This window comes from Geotrypetes seraphini, chromosome 8 (assembly GCF_902459505.1).
Source record: "Geotrypetes seraphini chromosome 8, aGeoSer1.1, whole genome shotgun sequence".
NCBI classification, from domain to species: domain Eukaryota; kingdom Metazoa; phylum Chordata; class Amphibia; order Gymnophiona; family Dermophiidae; genus Geotrypetes; species Geotrypetes seraphini.
In genome coordinates, this window is record NC_047091.1 from 106,234,787 (window position 1) to 106,253,212 (window position 18,426).

Here is an 18,426-nt window from a genome sequence, read left to right on the forward strand (position 1 = left end):
ATAAAGACAGTAGATGTAAATTTGAAAAAACTGATACATAACAATCACCACTTTACAAATTAACAAATAAAAATAAAACAAATAATGAGAAATAAGAAAATACCATTTTATTGGACTAATCCCCGTAAGCTCGGTCCTCATCCCCACAAACCACCTGATTCCATCCACGCAAGCCTTGAATTGTTTTATATTGAACTTATTATATTAAAGTATAAAAAGAAACAATATTCTGTATAATTGTCAATTTATAAATCAGCGTCTTCTCCCCACAATAACTGACCACTAAATCTTAACTCTGTTAATACTACTCAATCTGTAACTTTGTAATCATTGTAAACCACATAGAACTTCACGGTCCTGCGGTATATAAACTGTTGTTATTATTATTAAAGTTCCTGGAAGTAATTTACAATTCCAACAATGGTAGAAGTCCAGCTACGTGAAGTTTTTGAGGTGTCCAGTTTGCTCTATGGTGTAAAAAGAACATGGATTGCATCGAATTGACTAAAGAAATGGTTCTCAGAGTTTTGGACCAAAATTGAAGTCAATCTTTCTCAGAAATGTGACAAGGGAAGTCAATTTCCCAAGAATTCTTCCCTTTTACAGAAAATATAGTAAAAAGAGGTACAATTGAGGGCATGTCTTTAGTGAGAGTTTGCAGGACGTTGGATTTTTTGATTACTTGAGAAAGCTGAAGCCACTGGTAAAAAGCCGAAGTCGGGAGAGCATATTTAGCTTGAAGGTCAGCAAAGGATAGGAGCTGAGAAGATGAATTACAAACATCACCAATAAGCCAAATCCCCAGTTGATCCAAAAGTAGGCCAAAATATAGGAGAATTGTCAATCTAAAACAGCGGGTTGTGCCAAAGAAAGATCTGTTTGGATTTGCAAATTGAATTCTCCAAAATCTTATCACAAAGCTCAAAATTAGTTATACCTCACTTTTAACAATTATTCACCTCCATCTACTCTTTGTATCAGTTTTCTTTCATATGCATTTTACAAAGATTCAATATAAATATCTAAATAAAACCTCAGTGGCTACACTCAAACATACTGTTTCATTTAAGTTCAAGTTTACTTTAGCAAGCCTCCTCATTGGTATATCCAAAATTCTCACATATGGGACTCCTCAGCTTACGGCAATGGGATGAGTGGCCAGAAGTTTATCGTTGAAAGGAGCATAGAAATAGCACTGAGGTGAATTCTGACAGAAGTGGTTTTGAGGCCAGAAGTGCAAAGATGGAGAAGGTAATCCAGAATTGAAGGAAGTGAAGAGGATGAAGGTTCTTGGTGATGAAGAGAACACCAAGAGGTAAACATGTCCACTTCTGTTGAAAGCATCACTGGGTAGATGGTTTTCTGGATGCAGCAATAATGGCTTGAACAGGATAAGAAAGATGAAAATCTATTGAAGTTACACTGAAATTTACCAAGCTGTCATGTGTAGAGACTATAGTTTGGGATGTAACATGGATCCATGACTCTGAGTGAGTAGAAATGAAAAGATCTGTAGTGGAATTGGATCCTTAACAGTTAGCTGAAGAAAAAGGGAGAACCAAGGTTGTTTGGGCCACCAAGGAGCTATCAGGATCATGGTGGCTGATTCTCTCTTGAATTTGACCAAGGTCTTCAGAATAAGAGGAATTGGTGGAAATGCATATAGAAATTTGTTTGTCCAATCCAGAAGGAATGTATCTGCCTCGAGATGTTGTGGAGTGCATTGTCTGGAGCAAAATTGAGGCAGCTTGTGATTGAGGGGAGACGTAAACCGCTCTATCTGAGGAGTTCCCCATAACTGGAAAATGTAACAGAGTACTCTGGAGTTGAAAGTCCACTTGTGTGGCCGGAAGAATCTGATGAGTTTGTCGGCCAGGACATTCTATTTTCCTTGTGCATATTCAGCCTTTAGAAATATGTTGCAAGGAATTGCCCAATTCCAGATATGCTAGGCTTCTCGACAAAGAAGGAGAGAGCCCATAATATATTGCGACTTGGGAGCCCATAATATATCGTGACTTGGTTGTCCATTCGAACTAGGACAATGTGGCTCGATAGAGTATTCTGAAAAGTGATGAGCATTTTGAAAGGCTTTTAATTCTTGAAGGTTGATATGCAATGATTTCTCTTGCAAATTCCAATAACCCTGTGTCTTGAGGCCATCCAGGTGAGCCCCCCGAGCATACATGGATGCATCCATGGTGAGAACTTTTTGATGTGGTTCATCCACCACTGAAGAGATTTTTGAAGAGGTGAAATGACATTGATCTTCTTGAATAAGGTGAGAGAGGTGTGACATGGACTGTGGATGCCATGTGGCCTATGAGTCACATCATTTGTCTGGCTGGAAGTGTTTGCAGAGTGGAGACTTGTTTGCAAAGATGAATTAAAGTGTCTTGTATCTGTTGAGAAGGATAAGCTCTATCTAGTATGGTCCCTATAAACTGGAGATGTTGTGAAGGTTGAAGTTGAGACTTTGGAAAGTTGACTTCGAATTTGAGTTGTTGAAGAAAATCTATGATCAATTTGGTTGCCAAGGCAACTAATTGAGGAGATGTGGCTTTTATTAGCCAGTCTGGTTAGGGAAATACTTGGAGACCATAAGTCCGGAGAGTTGCGCAGCACCCTCAAAGCTGCGATCACCTACCTCCACATTTGGTTAGCAAGGCTATTCGATCATATCTTCCTCCATTGGACCCCTGAGGAAGGTGTTTCACTGAAACACAGCCCGTGTTGGGTCCCTGGAACACAAATTGTGGATAGTGTTTTTAAATGCTTTCTGAAGAAATAAAAAGAAGGTTTTTTAACATTGTTGGTTTCCACATTTTTTGTTTTGTGTGAGATAGGACAGTCATACGGGACAGTTCAATGAATGTTGTCGGAAAAATTGAACATGAGGCGCATTGGTTACTCCACCATGACAATGCGCCAGCTCACACATCACTTGTTGTTCGACAATTCCTGATCTCCAGAAACATTACAGTGATTACGCACCCTCCCTATTCACCTGACCTTGCCCCCCTGTGATTTTTTCCTATTCCCCAAAATGAAAATACAACTGAAAGGGCACCGTTTTAACACAATTGAAGAGATCCATGCAGAATCGCAGGAGGTCCTCAAGGTACTCACCTAAGATGACTTCCATAGATGCATGGACTCATGGGAAAAATGCTGGGATTGCTGTATACATTCTCAAGGGGACTACTTTGAAGGAGACAGTGGAAACTAGGGGTTTCGGTAAGCAACTTTTTTTTTTTTACAATTGAATTCCTCCGAACTTTTGGGTAGCACCTCATACACAGTATGGTCAATGCACAAGGAAGGACTGGGGCTGAAAGAAAGAATAGGCCTTGAGAAAGTTAGAAGAAAAAGAAAATCATGCAGGCATGCAAAGGGACTAGGACAAAGATGGTTACTAGGGAGACAGAAGAGGAAGGGAAAATACACACACAGCAAGTATTTAGGGTATAAAAGAGATGAGGGAGGAAGATGGATTATTTGGGTGGGTGACTTGAATGGGGAGAAGGTGACCCTGGCAAATTTGTGTGCACCAAAAGTTAATCAAGGGAAATTTTTTTGAAGGGTATTATTTTGAAGTATCAAGAAGGATCATTACTTGTTGGAGGGGGACTTTAATTCAGTGATAGACCCTCGATGGGATTCTATGGGCAGTAAGGATGATAGACTTAAAAAAAGATAGAAAATTATTCAAAAAATTTTTAGAAGTATTAAATCTAACAGATGGGTGGTAAGCTACTCACCAGTTAGGAAGGGATTATATCGAATATTCCCTACCTCATGATGAATATACACGTATTGATATGATATATTTAGATAAAGGATTGGGGGTAAAATTATTGATGCTAAAATAGATAAAATTAGTTGGTCAGATCATGCCCCAACATGGTTGGATTTATTATGGGGATACCCAAGAGTAGGGATGCGATATTGGAACTTAAATGATAATTTGTTAAAAGATCCAAAGATAATTCAGAGGACAGAGCAGATTAGTAGAGAAATTTTAGCAAATAATAATATTGATCAATATTTACCTTTTATGATTTGGGAATTATTAAAAACTGTCTTAAGGGGGGAATTTATTTCTATGGCTTCACATAAGAAAATGACTCGGGAATTAGAGGAGAAAAAATTGAGAGAGAATTTGATGAGATTAGTAGCACAACATAAGAAGGGGTTGGGGAGAGCAGATTAAGATCCAAGTTAGGGATATACGAATGGCTTTGGGAAAAATGGAAGATGAAACTATTCAATTTAACTTAGACCGCCTTAGAGTTAAACATTTTGAATCGGGAAAACGAGCAGGTAAGATATTAGCACATCGTATTAAAATCCAATAATCTCATCTCAATATTATGGCTATATGTTCTACAGGGAAACTGAGAGGGCATTATTGGGAGTGGGGATTGAGGGACTGTCACTTGCTCAAACTAAACTTATGAATTTGGCATTTATAGCTGCTCGATTGACAGTGGCTCAACTGTGGCGTAATCCCAATGCTCCTAAATTAAGAGATATGAAGGATCGATTAGGAGTAGTTTGTGAAAAATATAGATTATCAGCTCTTTTGACAAATCGATGGACACAATTTAAAGATATCTGGGGGAAATATATTGAAGAGAAAAGGAAGATTCAGGGGATGGTTAGAGACGGAAATATGGCTAAAAATTTTGGAAATGAGGATGTTATGTATATTATTAACCCCAGGTACCCTTGAGAGGAGGGGGGAGGGAAGGGGATGGGGGGCAGATGATATATTTAAATATATGTTAAAGATGTGTTACTTCCATATTTTTATTGCAATGGACATATGCTTGTTGCTCTATTTTTTGTTAATGATACCATTGGTTTGTATTTTATGTTCCTTTAATGGGACATATTTTGTTATGTGCTTTGCTTAAAATAAACAATTAAAAAAAATTCACTGTACAGTGCTGTGTAGTGTTTGCATGGTACAATTCTTCCTCATGCAGATTATAGCTGATTTAGCTTCTCACAATAAGGCTAATACTAATTATAATTTGATTGATTTTAAGTTAAAATTACTAATAAAAAATAGAGTGATTTTCTGCATGAGTATGTCTGTGTGGTTACTTTGTTGAGAGGGTTAGCAGCCCCTTCTCAGAACGCAAGACGACTTTGATGTTGAAAGCATAGCTTGAAGTGGGTTCTCTGAGGAAGCCAGTCTGGTAAAATGCATCAGAATCCAAACATTCATGAGAAGCATTTATAAGATAAGTGTATTAAAACACTATTTACAAACGTAGGAAACTGATGGATAGATTTTGCAGTTGAAGTCTGTTTAAGTGCTGTGATTGAATGTAAGATAAGAGGCACATTTAGGGGCATGACCCCGTTTGTGGTCTTTTTACCTCAAAGGGTTCCGAGTACTTTTATATTCCAATAATAGCTTACATGAAGTTTGTCAGGTGTTTTAATTTTTCAATTTTTTGTTCAACGCTATTTGAGTATCACCTGTAAAGACAATGTACTATATACCACCGTCTTTTGAGGACTTAACTGGAGAGTGCCACTGAATATCCTTACAAAAAAGTGGACAGGTCAGGGCCAGCATTGGGGAAGAGTCAAGGGTTATGCAGGTGCTGGTAATATTCAGTGCTAGCACCCACATAGATAAGTGGCTTAATATAGGACAGCTCAAGAGCAGTCCTAAATTAAACCACTTAGTTATGCAAGTCTCGGCAAATATTCAGTGCCAGGGCCTGCATAGCTATCTAGTGTCTCTAAAAAGTACCTCTGACTTTCTAGTACAGCAGTGATTTGGCTGAGAAAAATAAATTACTACTACTATGAAGCATCCATATTCTTAAATCTTATGAGGGACTGGGACAAAACAGAGAATTCTCTTTTTTAGAGAATAATCTTCTAGAACTTAACTTAACTCTAACAAAAGAGGCTAAATATGAACATGAGAAGAAAAGCCAGAAGTTCTAAACTAATATGCCTGTTCTTCTAAAGAACCTGGGAAAGGGCCGAGCTCTGTCCATCTCTGAAGAGCATCTAAGTTTACAATAACATCCCCACCCAACTAAAGGACAGATTAGTGACTTAAAAAGACAAGAAGATTATGTGTCTTCATTTTAACCCCAGAGCGCATGTCCTCTATGTCAATGCGCTCAACATTATCCCAGCAATAAATTAGAAAGCACTTGGGATGATGGATGGAGCATGTAGAAAAGTAATAACCACTGAAGGAAAACCAGCACAAGCTGCCACTCACCAAACAAAGACCAAAATTTACTAACTTCTATGAGCTATTGCAGAACAAACAGAGAAATCAATAGCAGATTACAGAAATACACATTTTTAATTATTAAAAACCTTTATTATTGATCCGTCTTTTTTCTTGCAAAAGTAAATACCATTCCAGAGATTTATAAATGGTCATATTCACTGATCTGACGGCCCTATGGAATTTAGATTAAGCGATCAGGCTGTCATTCTAACACAGGGAGGTGACTGCCTTTCCCAATGAATGATGTGTTGCTTCACAGTCGCATATCTATTTGATAGTTGCATTTGTTCAGTCTGGGCAGCAACTGCTCCTGCAAGCTCTCTTAATTGAAAAAGCTGTTCTCATACTTAATATTTTATCTCTTTCTTAAGGTCTCAATAAAACTTGAGGAAAACTGTCACTTAGTGTGAAGGGTATTCATTTCATTCAACAATTCTACTTTTTAAAAGAACAAGGGCAAACTGAAATCATGGACACATCACAAAGAACAAATCAGCACAAGCCCCAAGTCTGATGATTCAATCAGAATTTCTTGGCTGTTGAACCACATGTGATTAAAAAAAAAAAAAGTAAAAAGCAAAAATTGCTCACCTGTAACAGGGGATCTCCATAAATAGCAGGGCAATACAGCTAAACGTGCTAGCGACATCTATGAAAGATTTTGTACTGTGCTCTCCTCTAGCTAAATCAGCCTTTCGGCTTATTTGGCATGTTGCAGGAGTTTCTGCATTTGGTGCAGCTCCCACTGTTTCCTTCAGTTGTGTTCCTAGCTACTCCAGTTGTGGAACATACATAATGGCAGGGGATGGTGGGTGGAGAGGTAGTGAAGCATTCTCCTGCTGTCTATGAAAAAGCCCTGTTGCAGGAAATCAACTTTGCTTTCTGCAAAGACAAGCAGGGGAGATGCAAGTACACTTGTTAAGTTCCAAGTTGAAATTTGTGACTCTGTGGCTGGTTATCTGTTTCAGAATTTTTCCCTCAATATTTGGAGATGATATGTAGAGATGTTTCAGAGATGTTTCGAGAAGATATGAAGGGAGCTCAACGTTGCTTCTTTACAGATATCCTGCAGCTGTGTCTCCCTGAAGTGGGCCACGGACGAAGGAGTGGCTCTAAGTTTATGAGGCCCTGTGCAATCTAGCAAGATCACAGCATAACATAACAGTACTCTTATATACCACTACAACCTCACAGCTCAGTGTGGTTTACAAGAAAGAGAACTGCGCATATGCAGTGATATGACAATTCTATAATGAAAAGTATTCAAAGAGAAAAAAGAAGAATTTTGACAACTGAGTTACTAAGAGTTCTTCTTAAAAAGATGGGTTTTTAATAATTTCCTGAAGTTAATGTAAGAATAGGAACTGGAAATCAACTTACCAAAGCTTTTATACCAAAGGGCAGCTTGGTAAGCCAAAATTCGACTGAAAAATCTTTTATACCAACAACTCTTTACAATGGGAAAAGCAATAGTTAATAGTCAGTAACCCATGTGAAAATAGAAGCTGGCAGCCCCGGGTTACTGGGGTTGAAACTGACAAAGAGAAGAGTGGACACGCGGAAGCTTTCCATGTTCTTCAAACAGTAGAGTAAGAACCGCCTTCAGTCTAAAGAATGCAATGTCCATTCTATCGACGAAGCATAGGGTGCTAGGAAGAAGCATGGAAAACCAATAGACTAAGATGAATTTTTTTTATGGGGGGGAGGAATTTTGGGTACATGTGCAGAACCACTCTGTTGTGGAAGAACTATGTATAAGGGAAATAGATGACCTGTGCTTACAACGCAATGTCTTCGTGCAGAGGTGAAGCATTTTCCAGGTGAGATATTTCAGAGATGAGAAGCCCAAGGACTTAAAGGACTCCTTCCACGATTACATTGCGTTCCCGTTGCAGTATGTGGGCCTGTGTTGGGGGGGGGGGAGGGAGTATGTTTGCAAATCCTTTCATTAAATGGGAAACACTGGAAATGCAGAGACACATCTGCTATTGATGGTATGCCACAAATAATGAGCAATGCAGCCGCACAGGGGTTGTCATAAGTCCTGATTCTGCCAGATGAAGCAGCTAAGAGGGTGCAATAGGCCTAAGAGGCACGTGCCTAGGGCCCGAAACTGTGAGGGGGCCCGCTGAAGGAGGGCAAAGAGAGAGCCCCCCCTTTTTTTATCAAACAGCGATTATCGGCAACGGGCTCCCCCCCCCGGCATTCAAGATTGACAACGCCCCCCCCAGCACTCAAGATTGGAAACGGGCCTCCTTCTCTCCCCTGCATCAACAGCACTTCAGATCGGCAACGTGGTGCTTAGCCCAAAACTCCCTCTGACATAGCTTCCTGTTTGAGTCAGAGGGAAGCTTTGGACTGAGCATCGCATTGCTGATTTGAAGAGCTGTTGATGCTGGCGGGGGCCCTTTGCCGATCTTGAGCGTCATCAAGGGGGGGGCATTGCCGATCTTGTTGCCAAAATCGGAAAGAAAGGTGAGAGGAAGGGAGAGAGATGGGCCTGTGGTAGATGGAGAGAAGGGGCAGGTGATGGAAGTGGGGAGAAGGGGGAGAGAGAAGAGGGCAGATGGTGGAAGTGGGGAGAAGGGAGAGAAAATACTAAATGGAAATGGAGAAAGATAACACAAACTGGATGGAAGGAGGGATAAAGAAAAAGACATATGCTGGATGGGGGAAGAAGTTAGAGTTAGTGAGATAGTGGAGGGGTGAAGGCAAGGGGGTGAAGGCATGCTGTGGGCAACTAAGGACTGCATAATAAGAAAGAATTTAATTTAGACGGAGGCAGAAAATAAAGAAGGAAGACCAGAGAAGAAAAGGAAAGGGAAGAGAGAGAAGAGAAAGATGCCAGAGAACGGGGAAGGAGACAGAGATATCAGATCTGAGCAGAGGAAATGAGAAGAGAGAGATGCTAAAAACCACAGTGGGGGAGGGAAAGAGAGATGAAAGAAGAGAGATGCAGATCTTGAGGGAACAGAGGGAAGATGATGGATACCAGACCAAAGGGGGGGGGTCAAGAGGAGAGATGGCAGGGAGAGAGACAGTTTCTGGAAGGGGCAGACAGTGGATGGAAGAAAGAGAATGACAAGAAGATGAAGAAAGCAGAAACCACATGACAAAGGTAGAAAAAAATTCAATTTTTTTGCTTTAGGATAAAGTAGTATTGTAGCTGTGTTGATAAATGTTTAGAAATAGAAAATGGAAATACGGTGATCATTTTACTGGACTAATTTTAATACATTTTTGACTAACTTTCAGAGACCAAATTCTCCTTCCTCAGGTCAGGACAGGATACTGTAACAGTAGTATACTTTACTGGCCCAAGGAAAGAGGGTTTGACCTCTTAAAGCTAATTAAAAAATGTATTAGTCCAATAAAATTGTATTATCTTATTTTCCATTTTTTGTTTCATTTTTAGTTGTTAATTTGTAAAGTGATTTGTTATTTCTCTTTTTTTCAAATTTACATCTGCTATCTTTATATTTTGTTCAGTATTGGGGGATATGCACCACTGTTTCTTCACCCCCTAAACTGTACTGTCCACAAGCCAGCATGCTGAATGCTCTGCACTGCTCCGATGATCGTCAGAACAGCGCAGAACATTCAGCCCGCCAACCAGTGCTAAAAACCTCTTCTGTGCTTTTGTTTAAAAAAAAAGGGGGGATTAGTTTGTGATTACTTATTCCATACTGTGTGAGGGTGGTTCTGTGTGCATGAAAGACATGTTAGCATTGACCAGCCTTGTTTGGCGAAATGCATCAGGCATGGTTCCTGGGAGCACCTTGAATAAACTTCCGTGCTTTTGTAAAAAAAAAAAAAAGGGGGGGGGGTAGTTTGTGATTACTTATTCCATACTGTGTGAGGGTGTTTCTGTGTGTATGAAAGACATGGTTTTCTGTTAGCATTGATCAGCCTTGTTTGGCGAAATGCATCGGGCATGGTTCCTGGAAGCACCTTGAATAAACCTGATTTGAATCTCCTTATTGTCTGCTGATCTTTTGTTCCACGTTGGAGTCTTTGGTGGACTGCTTGCCTTGTTGTTTTGTTTATACATACATATGGGTTAAAGTTGGACGACATAGAGTGAGGTAGTTGAGAGGAGTTGCAAACTTGGTTATTAATATAGACTTATGCATTTGAATACTTTTATATACGTATGGAAAGGGTTCAAAGTTAAAGTCCTGGGCAAGTAGGTGGGAAGGGAAGAAGGGGGGTTTTGTTCATAGATGTTTGGGGCTTGCATAGAACTAAAACTGTGCACTGGTATGGTAATCTTTGTTGTTTGTTTTGAATTTTATAATAAAAGAAAAAAGAAATACAAGTGGAAATAAAGAAGTAAAGAAAACAGGTAAATAAATGGGGACGGGGCAGAGAGCGGAGCAGGGTGGGGCGGGGCAGGGCTAGGGGGCCCAGTATACTTGTGTGCCTAGGGGCCCTCAATGAATTAATCCTGCCCTGGTGAGAGGGGATTTTGACAAGTAATGGGAGCCTGGTCTTTGGATCTAGCCCAATGAATGAAACAAGTTCATTTGGATTGGTAAGATTTCCTATTACTAGAGCCTTCTATAACAGCTGAAAGTAATGACTTTATTTATTAAGGCACTAGGATGTCATCTATGAGGAACTTCTGAATCTCCATGCTGTCAGAGAGGTTGGGAAAGTTGGGATGCAGTAGCTGACCCTGGCTTTGAGTGATGAAGGAAGAATAAAGACCCAAGGAAATAAGGCTGCCCACCTGCATAGAAAGGAGGCAGGAGAACTACAGTTGCCTCACCCAGCATGAGCAATCACTAAGATGTCTACAGAGTCCCAATGTATCTTTTGAAGTACTCTAGAGATTATGAGTTCATGGTGAATAACAGATGAATGGAAATGGTGGGAATGTGTAAAGAAGTCCATTTTCTCAAGAAATAGTAAAAGGATTGCAGACCATGCTTGCGCTGCCTGGATTGAGGGAACAGTACAGAGTACATTTTGAATTTATCTGGGGCAATCCCCAACTTCTAATAGCTGTGCTGTCTCCCCAGAAACTAGTGCCCATTCATGTGGTTCTAACTTGTGACTGTGAGGTCACAATCCAACTGCAGCACCCTGGTTAACACATTGCTTAAATGTTAGGTTGAAGAGCAGTGGAAAAGTGCCAGAGGATGGATAAAAATCAATGATTTAAAATAAATGGATTAAAAAAATCTAAATCGTAATTTAAAAAAAAAAATAAAATGCTTTTTTGAGGGAAAATATATCTAAAGATAGTTTCTATTTAAGATACATTATAGTCCAAATAAATAAGGATTAGTTTTTAATTATGAACAGGGTGGATTTGTTTTAAGTCAAATTAATTTAAATCACTAGTCAGAAAGACTTGATTTAAATCATGCCCATGACATTATAAATGGATGAATGGAATTCATTTACCAAAAAATTTAAATATTGAATGAATATACAGCCTCATGCTACATAATTAAAAATTAATTTTTGATGAATAACTTTTGGACAATAATGCATCTTAAATAGAAAACTATCAGATAGATTTTTCCTCAAAAAAGCATTTTATTTAAAAAAATCCAATTTAAATAAAATAAATCCAATTTTTTAATTTTTTAAAAAATCACTCACTTTTATCCACCTTGATATAGCATGAGGCTGTATATTCATGCAATGTTTAAATTTTTTGGTAAATGAATTCCATTAATCCATTCATAACCTCACAGTCAAATTTTCCATCTAGAAGATATATATCATAGATGTTTGGTTTTGCATTTCTTACAACTGTGAATTTGTGTCTGCAGAGATAACATACTTCTCACAGCAAAAATGTTATAAAATATACAGAGATGAGAAAGACTTTAGCTCCATTGTTCCTTTGCAAACTATGTACACAGAATCAAACCCTTGCCTCTTAGGCTTACCGGTCTGTAATTTCCCAGATCTCCCCTGGAACCTTTTTTTTTAAAAAAAATTGGCATTAACTATGGCCACCCTCCAATCTTCAGGCACTAAAGACGATTTTAGCGACAAGTTACAAGCATGGACTGTCTTCTTTGTGACTCTAGTGGGAGTAGTAGTTACAGATCACTAACAGCAAATCAGTAGCCTGGGATGTATATCATCCAGTCCTGTTGATTTATCACTCTTTAACTTGTCAATTTGGCTTCTAATATGTCTTCCAAGTTTGCAAAAATTTATTTCAGTTCCTCTGTATCATCTCTCTTCAAAACCATTTTCAGCTCAGCTAGAGTTCTTACATTTTCTTCTGTAAAGACCAAAGCAAAGAATTTATTCAGACTCTCCTATGGCTTTATCCTCAAGTACTCCTTGATCATCAAATGGTGGACTGCTGATTACTGCCTACAGGGGAGTTCTGTTGGAGCGATTCTTTTTCCTTCTTTTCTTTGGAGTATCGTTACAGTCGAGAAAATTGTGCCTTGTTGCCCTGTGAATCCAGTTCCTAGATCCCAGCCAGGAGAGACAACTGGTTGATGAAAAGTAGTAATAGCGCTGAAATGGACTATAATAGATGTAGACTTGAATCCTGAATCAGACAAATGAAGAAGGTAATCCAAGACTAGTGAAACTAAGATGGATTTTGGATCATCATAATGAAGAAGACAGCAAAAAGAAAAACAAGTCTACTTTTGCTGATAGCATTGCTGAGTGGTGGTTTCCTGGAGGCTTCTAGAATAAGTCGAACAGGCTGAGAAAAGTGACTGTCAGCTGAATTCAGCCCAAGAGATACCAAATTGCCAGGTGTAAAGACTGAAAGTTGGGATATAGAAGTGCACCTTCATTCTGCGTAAGAAGAGATGGAAATATCGGCAGAGGCATTGGCTCCCTCGCACCGAGCTGAAGTAGAAGGGAGAACCATGGCTGCCTGGGCCACCGAGGAGCTATGAGAATTGTGGTGGCTGACTCCTGTTTGACTTTGACAAGAGTCTTTAGAATGAGAGGAGCAGGTGGAAATGCGTAGAGAAACTTGCATGTCCAATCCAGCAGAAATGCATCTGCTTCCAGACAGTGAGGTGAGTAAAGTCTGGAACAGAACTGGGGCAACTTGTTGTTGTGGGGAGATGCAAACAAATCCACTTGAGGAGTGCCTCACTGAGCAAAGATAGGATGAAGAGCTGCAGAATTGAGTGTCCATTAGTGAGGTAGATGTTCCAAGCAGTCACCCAATGCCAAATCTTTTGAGCTTCCTGGCAAAAAAGGAGATATCCTGTGCCTCCTTGCTTGTTTACTTAGTACATGCTACTTGATTGTCCGTGCGAAGCAAGAGGACTTGATTATCTATGAGATGCTGGAAAGCTCTGAGAGCATAATAAATCGCTCAGAGTTCCAGAAGATTGATATGGAACTTCTGTTCCCAGATGAACCAATAACCTTGAGTGTGGAGACCATCCAGACGCACCCCCAGGTGTAAGTTGATGCATCTATGGTCAGTACCTTTTGATGAGGTGGCATACGAAAAAGACCACCTCTGGAGAGATTGGATGAAATCATCCACAACTGTAGTGACCGCTGAAGAGATGAAATTACAAAAATGTGTTGCGAGAGAGGATCAGTAGCCTAAGACCACTGTGAGGCTAGAGTCTATTGAGGTGTCCTGAGATGGAGCCTCGCCAGAGGAGTCACGTGGACTGTAGAAGCCATGTGGCCCAGAAGAACCATCATTTGTCTGGCTGAAATGGACTGGAGTTGGTTCACTTAATGACAAAGTTGAAGCAAAGCATTCTGACAATCCTGTGGAAGGAATACTCTCATTCGAGTAGTGTTGAGAAGTGCTCCAATGAACTGAAGCCTCTGAGATGGACAAAGCTGTGACTTTGGAAAGTTGATCTCGAAGCCCAAGTTCTGGAGAAACAAGATGGTGTGATTCGTCGCTAGAATGATATTCTGACATGAAGGGTCTTCTATGAGCCAGTCGTCCAGACAGGGAAAGACTTGAAGACCCTGAGACCTCAAGGCTGCTGAAACCGCGACCAAGCATTTGGTGAAGACTCTGGGAGAAGATGCAAGGCCGAAAAGTAGGACCTTGTATTGATAGTGGTGTGTGCCACTTGAAATCTGAAATATTTTCTGGAAGCTGAGTGAATTAGGATATAAGTGTAGGCTTCTTTGAGATCCAGAGAGCATAGCCAATTGTTGTGAGTCAAGAGAGAGTAGAGTGGCTAGTTGACATTCCATGCCCAGTTGTATTGCAGCCCCACTCACTGTCACTGCAGGACTAGAAAACAATTCCTTCAAATTCCTACCCCTAGTGTAGGCAAACCTGGGCATTTCCACTAGTCGGGGATGAAAGTGAAAAAGCGGCCATAATTTCCATATACTTTTCCTTAGCTCCTGTGCCTGATAAGAGTGTGGTAGCACACACGTGACTGGCTGTGCACATCTTGTCTCATCCTTTCGAGTCAATAACCATCGCCTGTCAGCATACATAGCTTGCTTAAGGGCTCTCTGAATCACTCTAAGGGAGTATCCCCGCTGAGCAAATTTTGCACTCATTTCATCCGCTCGTCTGCAGAACTTTGTCCTTTCAGTACAAAGCCTTTTTAATCGCAAAAACTGCCCAACCGGAACACTGTCTCTCAACCTCTGAGGGTGATAGCTGTTATAATGAAGGACAGTGTCTGAGTGTGATAGCTGTTATAATGAAGGACAGTGTTCCGGTCCGTCTCTTTTCAATAAATTGAGGTGATAAACTGCCCTGCCCTTAAGTGTCAATTCTAAATCCAAAAAATGGATTGTTGTTTGGGAAATGGTGGACTGGAATGATATATTGGGGTCACATGTTTCCAAATATTCAAGAAACTGCTGCAACCTAGCCATGGACCTGGTCCAGAGCAGCAGTACGTCATCTATAAATTGTTTCCATGCACCTATGCACCCAGCATAGGGGCTGACATACACAAACTGCCTTTCAAATCTGTCCATGTACAGGCATGCAATGGACAGCACTACAGTGGCCCCCATTGCAACGCCTTTGGTTTGTAGGAAAAATTGACCCCCAAATGAAAAATAATTATTAGTAATAACCAGTTCACCACAATTTCCCAAAAACTCCTGTAAAGGGTTAGAAAGACCCAGACTAGCTGCACTATCTCGGACCAGAAGAACTGCCTGATTTTGCGGAATGTTAGTATAAAGCGCCTTAACATCCAGTGTCACCAAAACTATGGGGCCAGTCACAGAAATCTTATCCAACTCATGGATTAAATGCATGGAATCTTGTATAAATGATGGAATCTGTTGAACCAGCTCTTGCAAGTAAAAATCAAAAAACTGTGAAAGAGGTTGAAACGATGAACCCCTACTAGAGACAATAGGTCTCCCGGGGGGTTGTATAAGGGTCTTATGAATCTTAGGTATAAAGTAGATAAAGGGAACTTTTGGGTATTCAACCATCAAATACCTACACTCTTTCATAGTTATAGCCCCAGCTTGCTAGGCACTATTCAAAACCTGCACCACTTTTTGAGCAAATTCTCCAATAGGATCACCCTCCAACCTAGTATAATATTCCTGATCCTCTAGTTGTCTCTGTCCAAAATGACCACTGCCCCCCCCCCCTTATCAGCTCATGTGACCACTACTGAAACATCACCCTTCAGATCCTGTAAAGCCTTATTTTGTTTTTTGGATAAATTATATGAAAATGTACTTGAAGCATTTTCAATCTGATCTAGTTGCTCCATAAGCAATCTCTGAAAAGTCTCTATAATAGGGTCATTCGGGCCGGGGGGAAGCCAGTGAGAGTGAGTCTTATAAACATTAGAGAAACTACGTTGACCAGTCTGCTCTTCCTCACCCACTTCACTAGAGAAATGTACTCGTAATCTCAGTTGACGAAAAAAGCGATACAGATAAGAACGTGTTTGAAAAGAATCATATTTTGAAAAGGGGACAAATGATAATCCATGCTGTAATACTGATAATACTATCTCCAAATCTTTACTTGCTTGGTTTGTATTTGAACTGTTTTTATACCAGCTTTGGGTAGAAGCCATAAAAAATCCCCTGGCAATGTTGGATTACCACTCTCCCCAGAACTACCACTAGCACTTGCTGTCACTAGATCTTCTGCTGATGATGCACTTGAAGAGTAAATATATGTAACTTTTTTTGGACTCTGATAAGTTCTACGGGATCTATAAGATTTATTCATCCAGGTATAAATATACCCTTTTGTATAATCAAATTCGTCTCTTTTGAATTTATTGATATTTTGCTGCTTATTCTCTACTTTGTATTTGTCCATTGTTTGAGTATGATTAAAAAATAATTGATCAAATCGTTCATCAGTTAAAGTCTGTTGCATTTCTGCAATTTTTACTTGTAACTCTTTCTGTGCCTCGCTCAGCTTCTTATCCAAAACAGCATAAGATCCAGCGAGCACTGGGTTAACACTTTATTCCATCTGCGTACGTAATCACTATCATCCAAAAACCTTGGCTCCTTATTAATATGAAGCCCTCTGGGTACCCTTTGAAGATGACAGTATTCAACCAGAGCAGCTGAATTAAGTTGCGTACAAATCAAATATTTATTTAATCTCTCCAGACTACTTCAGTCCACACATGCCTGGCTATTATCCTCATTTGGGTCAAACAGTCTGTTCCCTACCAGAAGCGATGTGATCCTATCCTCAGATAATCCAGACCCCCACCTGAGGATCATGCCACCCGAACCCCCTCACACACTAGACCCTCCCCCTGTGAATATCGTGATTACCCAGACACCCCCCCCCCAATGAAGATCATGTCCCCCATGACACACACCCCTGTGAAGATCCTGGGATGCACTGGGAGGGGCCTAAGGCCCTGATTGGCTCAGGTGCCTAAGGCCCCTCCCACAGGCTTTAGGTGTCTTAGACAATTAGGGCCTTAGGCTCCTCCCAGTGTATTCCAGAATGCACCAGGAAGGGACCTAAGGTCTTGATCGGCTCAGGCACCTATGGCCCCTCTCCTATGGGAGGGGTCTTAGGCACCTAAGCCAATCAAGGCCTTAGACCTCTCCCAGTGCATCCCAGGTTGCACTGGAAAGGCCCACCATTTTGGAAAGGCACACCTGACGCAGGAGGGACTGGGCATCCCTCCTGCACTCTTCAATAAGATATGGGGGCAGGGCAGAGGTGTGGAGTTAGCTGAGTGGCCGGGGCAGGAGAGAGTGGCCATCCCTTCTGCCTAGGATCTTCACGGGTGTGTGTGTGGGTTGGGGGCCGCTGTGATCTTGGCAGGGGGTGGTGAGCGTGCCCAGGGGTTGCGATGTTCACAGGGGGAGGGGTCTAGGAGGCCAAGGCAAGAGGGAGTGAGCATCCCTCCTGCCTCTTTATTTTTGTTTGGAGGCATCGTTGGGGGGTGGGGGAGGCAAGCAGCAGAAATTTTATTTTATTTTTTTTAATGGGGACAGATATTGTGCGTAACACACACAGCATCTGTGACCATAAAAAAAAAACAAACAACAAGAAAAAATATGGTAGACCTGTCAATAATCTTGAGCCCTTAGCAACCGTCGGTAGATTTAAGGCATGCCCTAGCAATGTTATGAGCTAGGCTCGTTTTAATATCAATGAACTCATTTTAATACTAATGAGGTTGTTTGCAAGTCAAAATTGGAGAGTTTAGAAACACACAGAAAAATATGCTGTGAGCCATTAAGTGCATCAGGTTGGCAAATTAGGTCATTGCTAAACCAGGTTTAGCGATGACTGTTAGAAAATTGGAGAGTTTAATGCATCTAAGCTTGAATCCCTAGATTTGAGAAACTCTAAGACTAGCATGGGACTTGTCAACAAAGATCACTGCCAAGATTGCAAGTCCCACTGCTACAGCATTAGCACAACTCCTCCTAATAAATGAGCATTCAAGGTTAAACATTCCCTTCACTCACTTGCAGCAGTAGCTGCCGCACAGAGATCTATCATACTTTTCTTAATTGTGATCTGTAGCATAAACATAGAGATATTCATAATGGAAAAATAGGTGCAAGAACATTTTTTTCACATGATCCCAACATCACATCAATCTCTCCACTTAGTTTCTGCAGCATTATACATACCCGATCAAAAGGGATACCATATTTCTTCAGGATGGAGGGTGAAATCAGTGTCATCTTATGTCGAAGAAAAGCATCACACCCTTGTGAACTTCCAGGAAAAAATC

At 40.5% G+C, this 18,426-nt stretch overlaps 1 protein-coding gene across 4 annotated transcripts in view; it reads right to left on the reverse strand.

Annotated features, from left to right (window-relative positions):
* The window catches only part of KDM4B (lysine demethylase 4B), a 354,261-nt gene that overhangs the window by 166,255 nt on the left and 169,580 nt on the right, over positions 1-18,426 (reverse strand). For all 4 annotated transcript variants that reach the window (XM_033955335.1, XM_033955336.1, XM_033955333.1 and 1 more), the window contains exon 7: positions 18,323-18,426. In XM_033955335.1, the coding sequence (XP_033811226.1) occupies positions 18,323-18,426 (104 nt within the window). The remainder of the gene's footprint in view (positions 1-18,322) is intronic.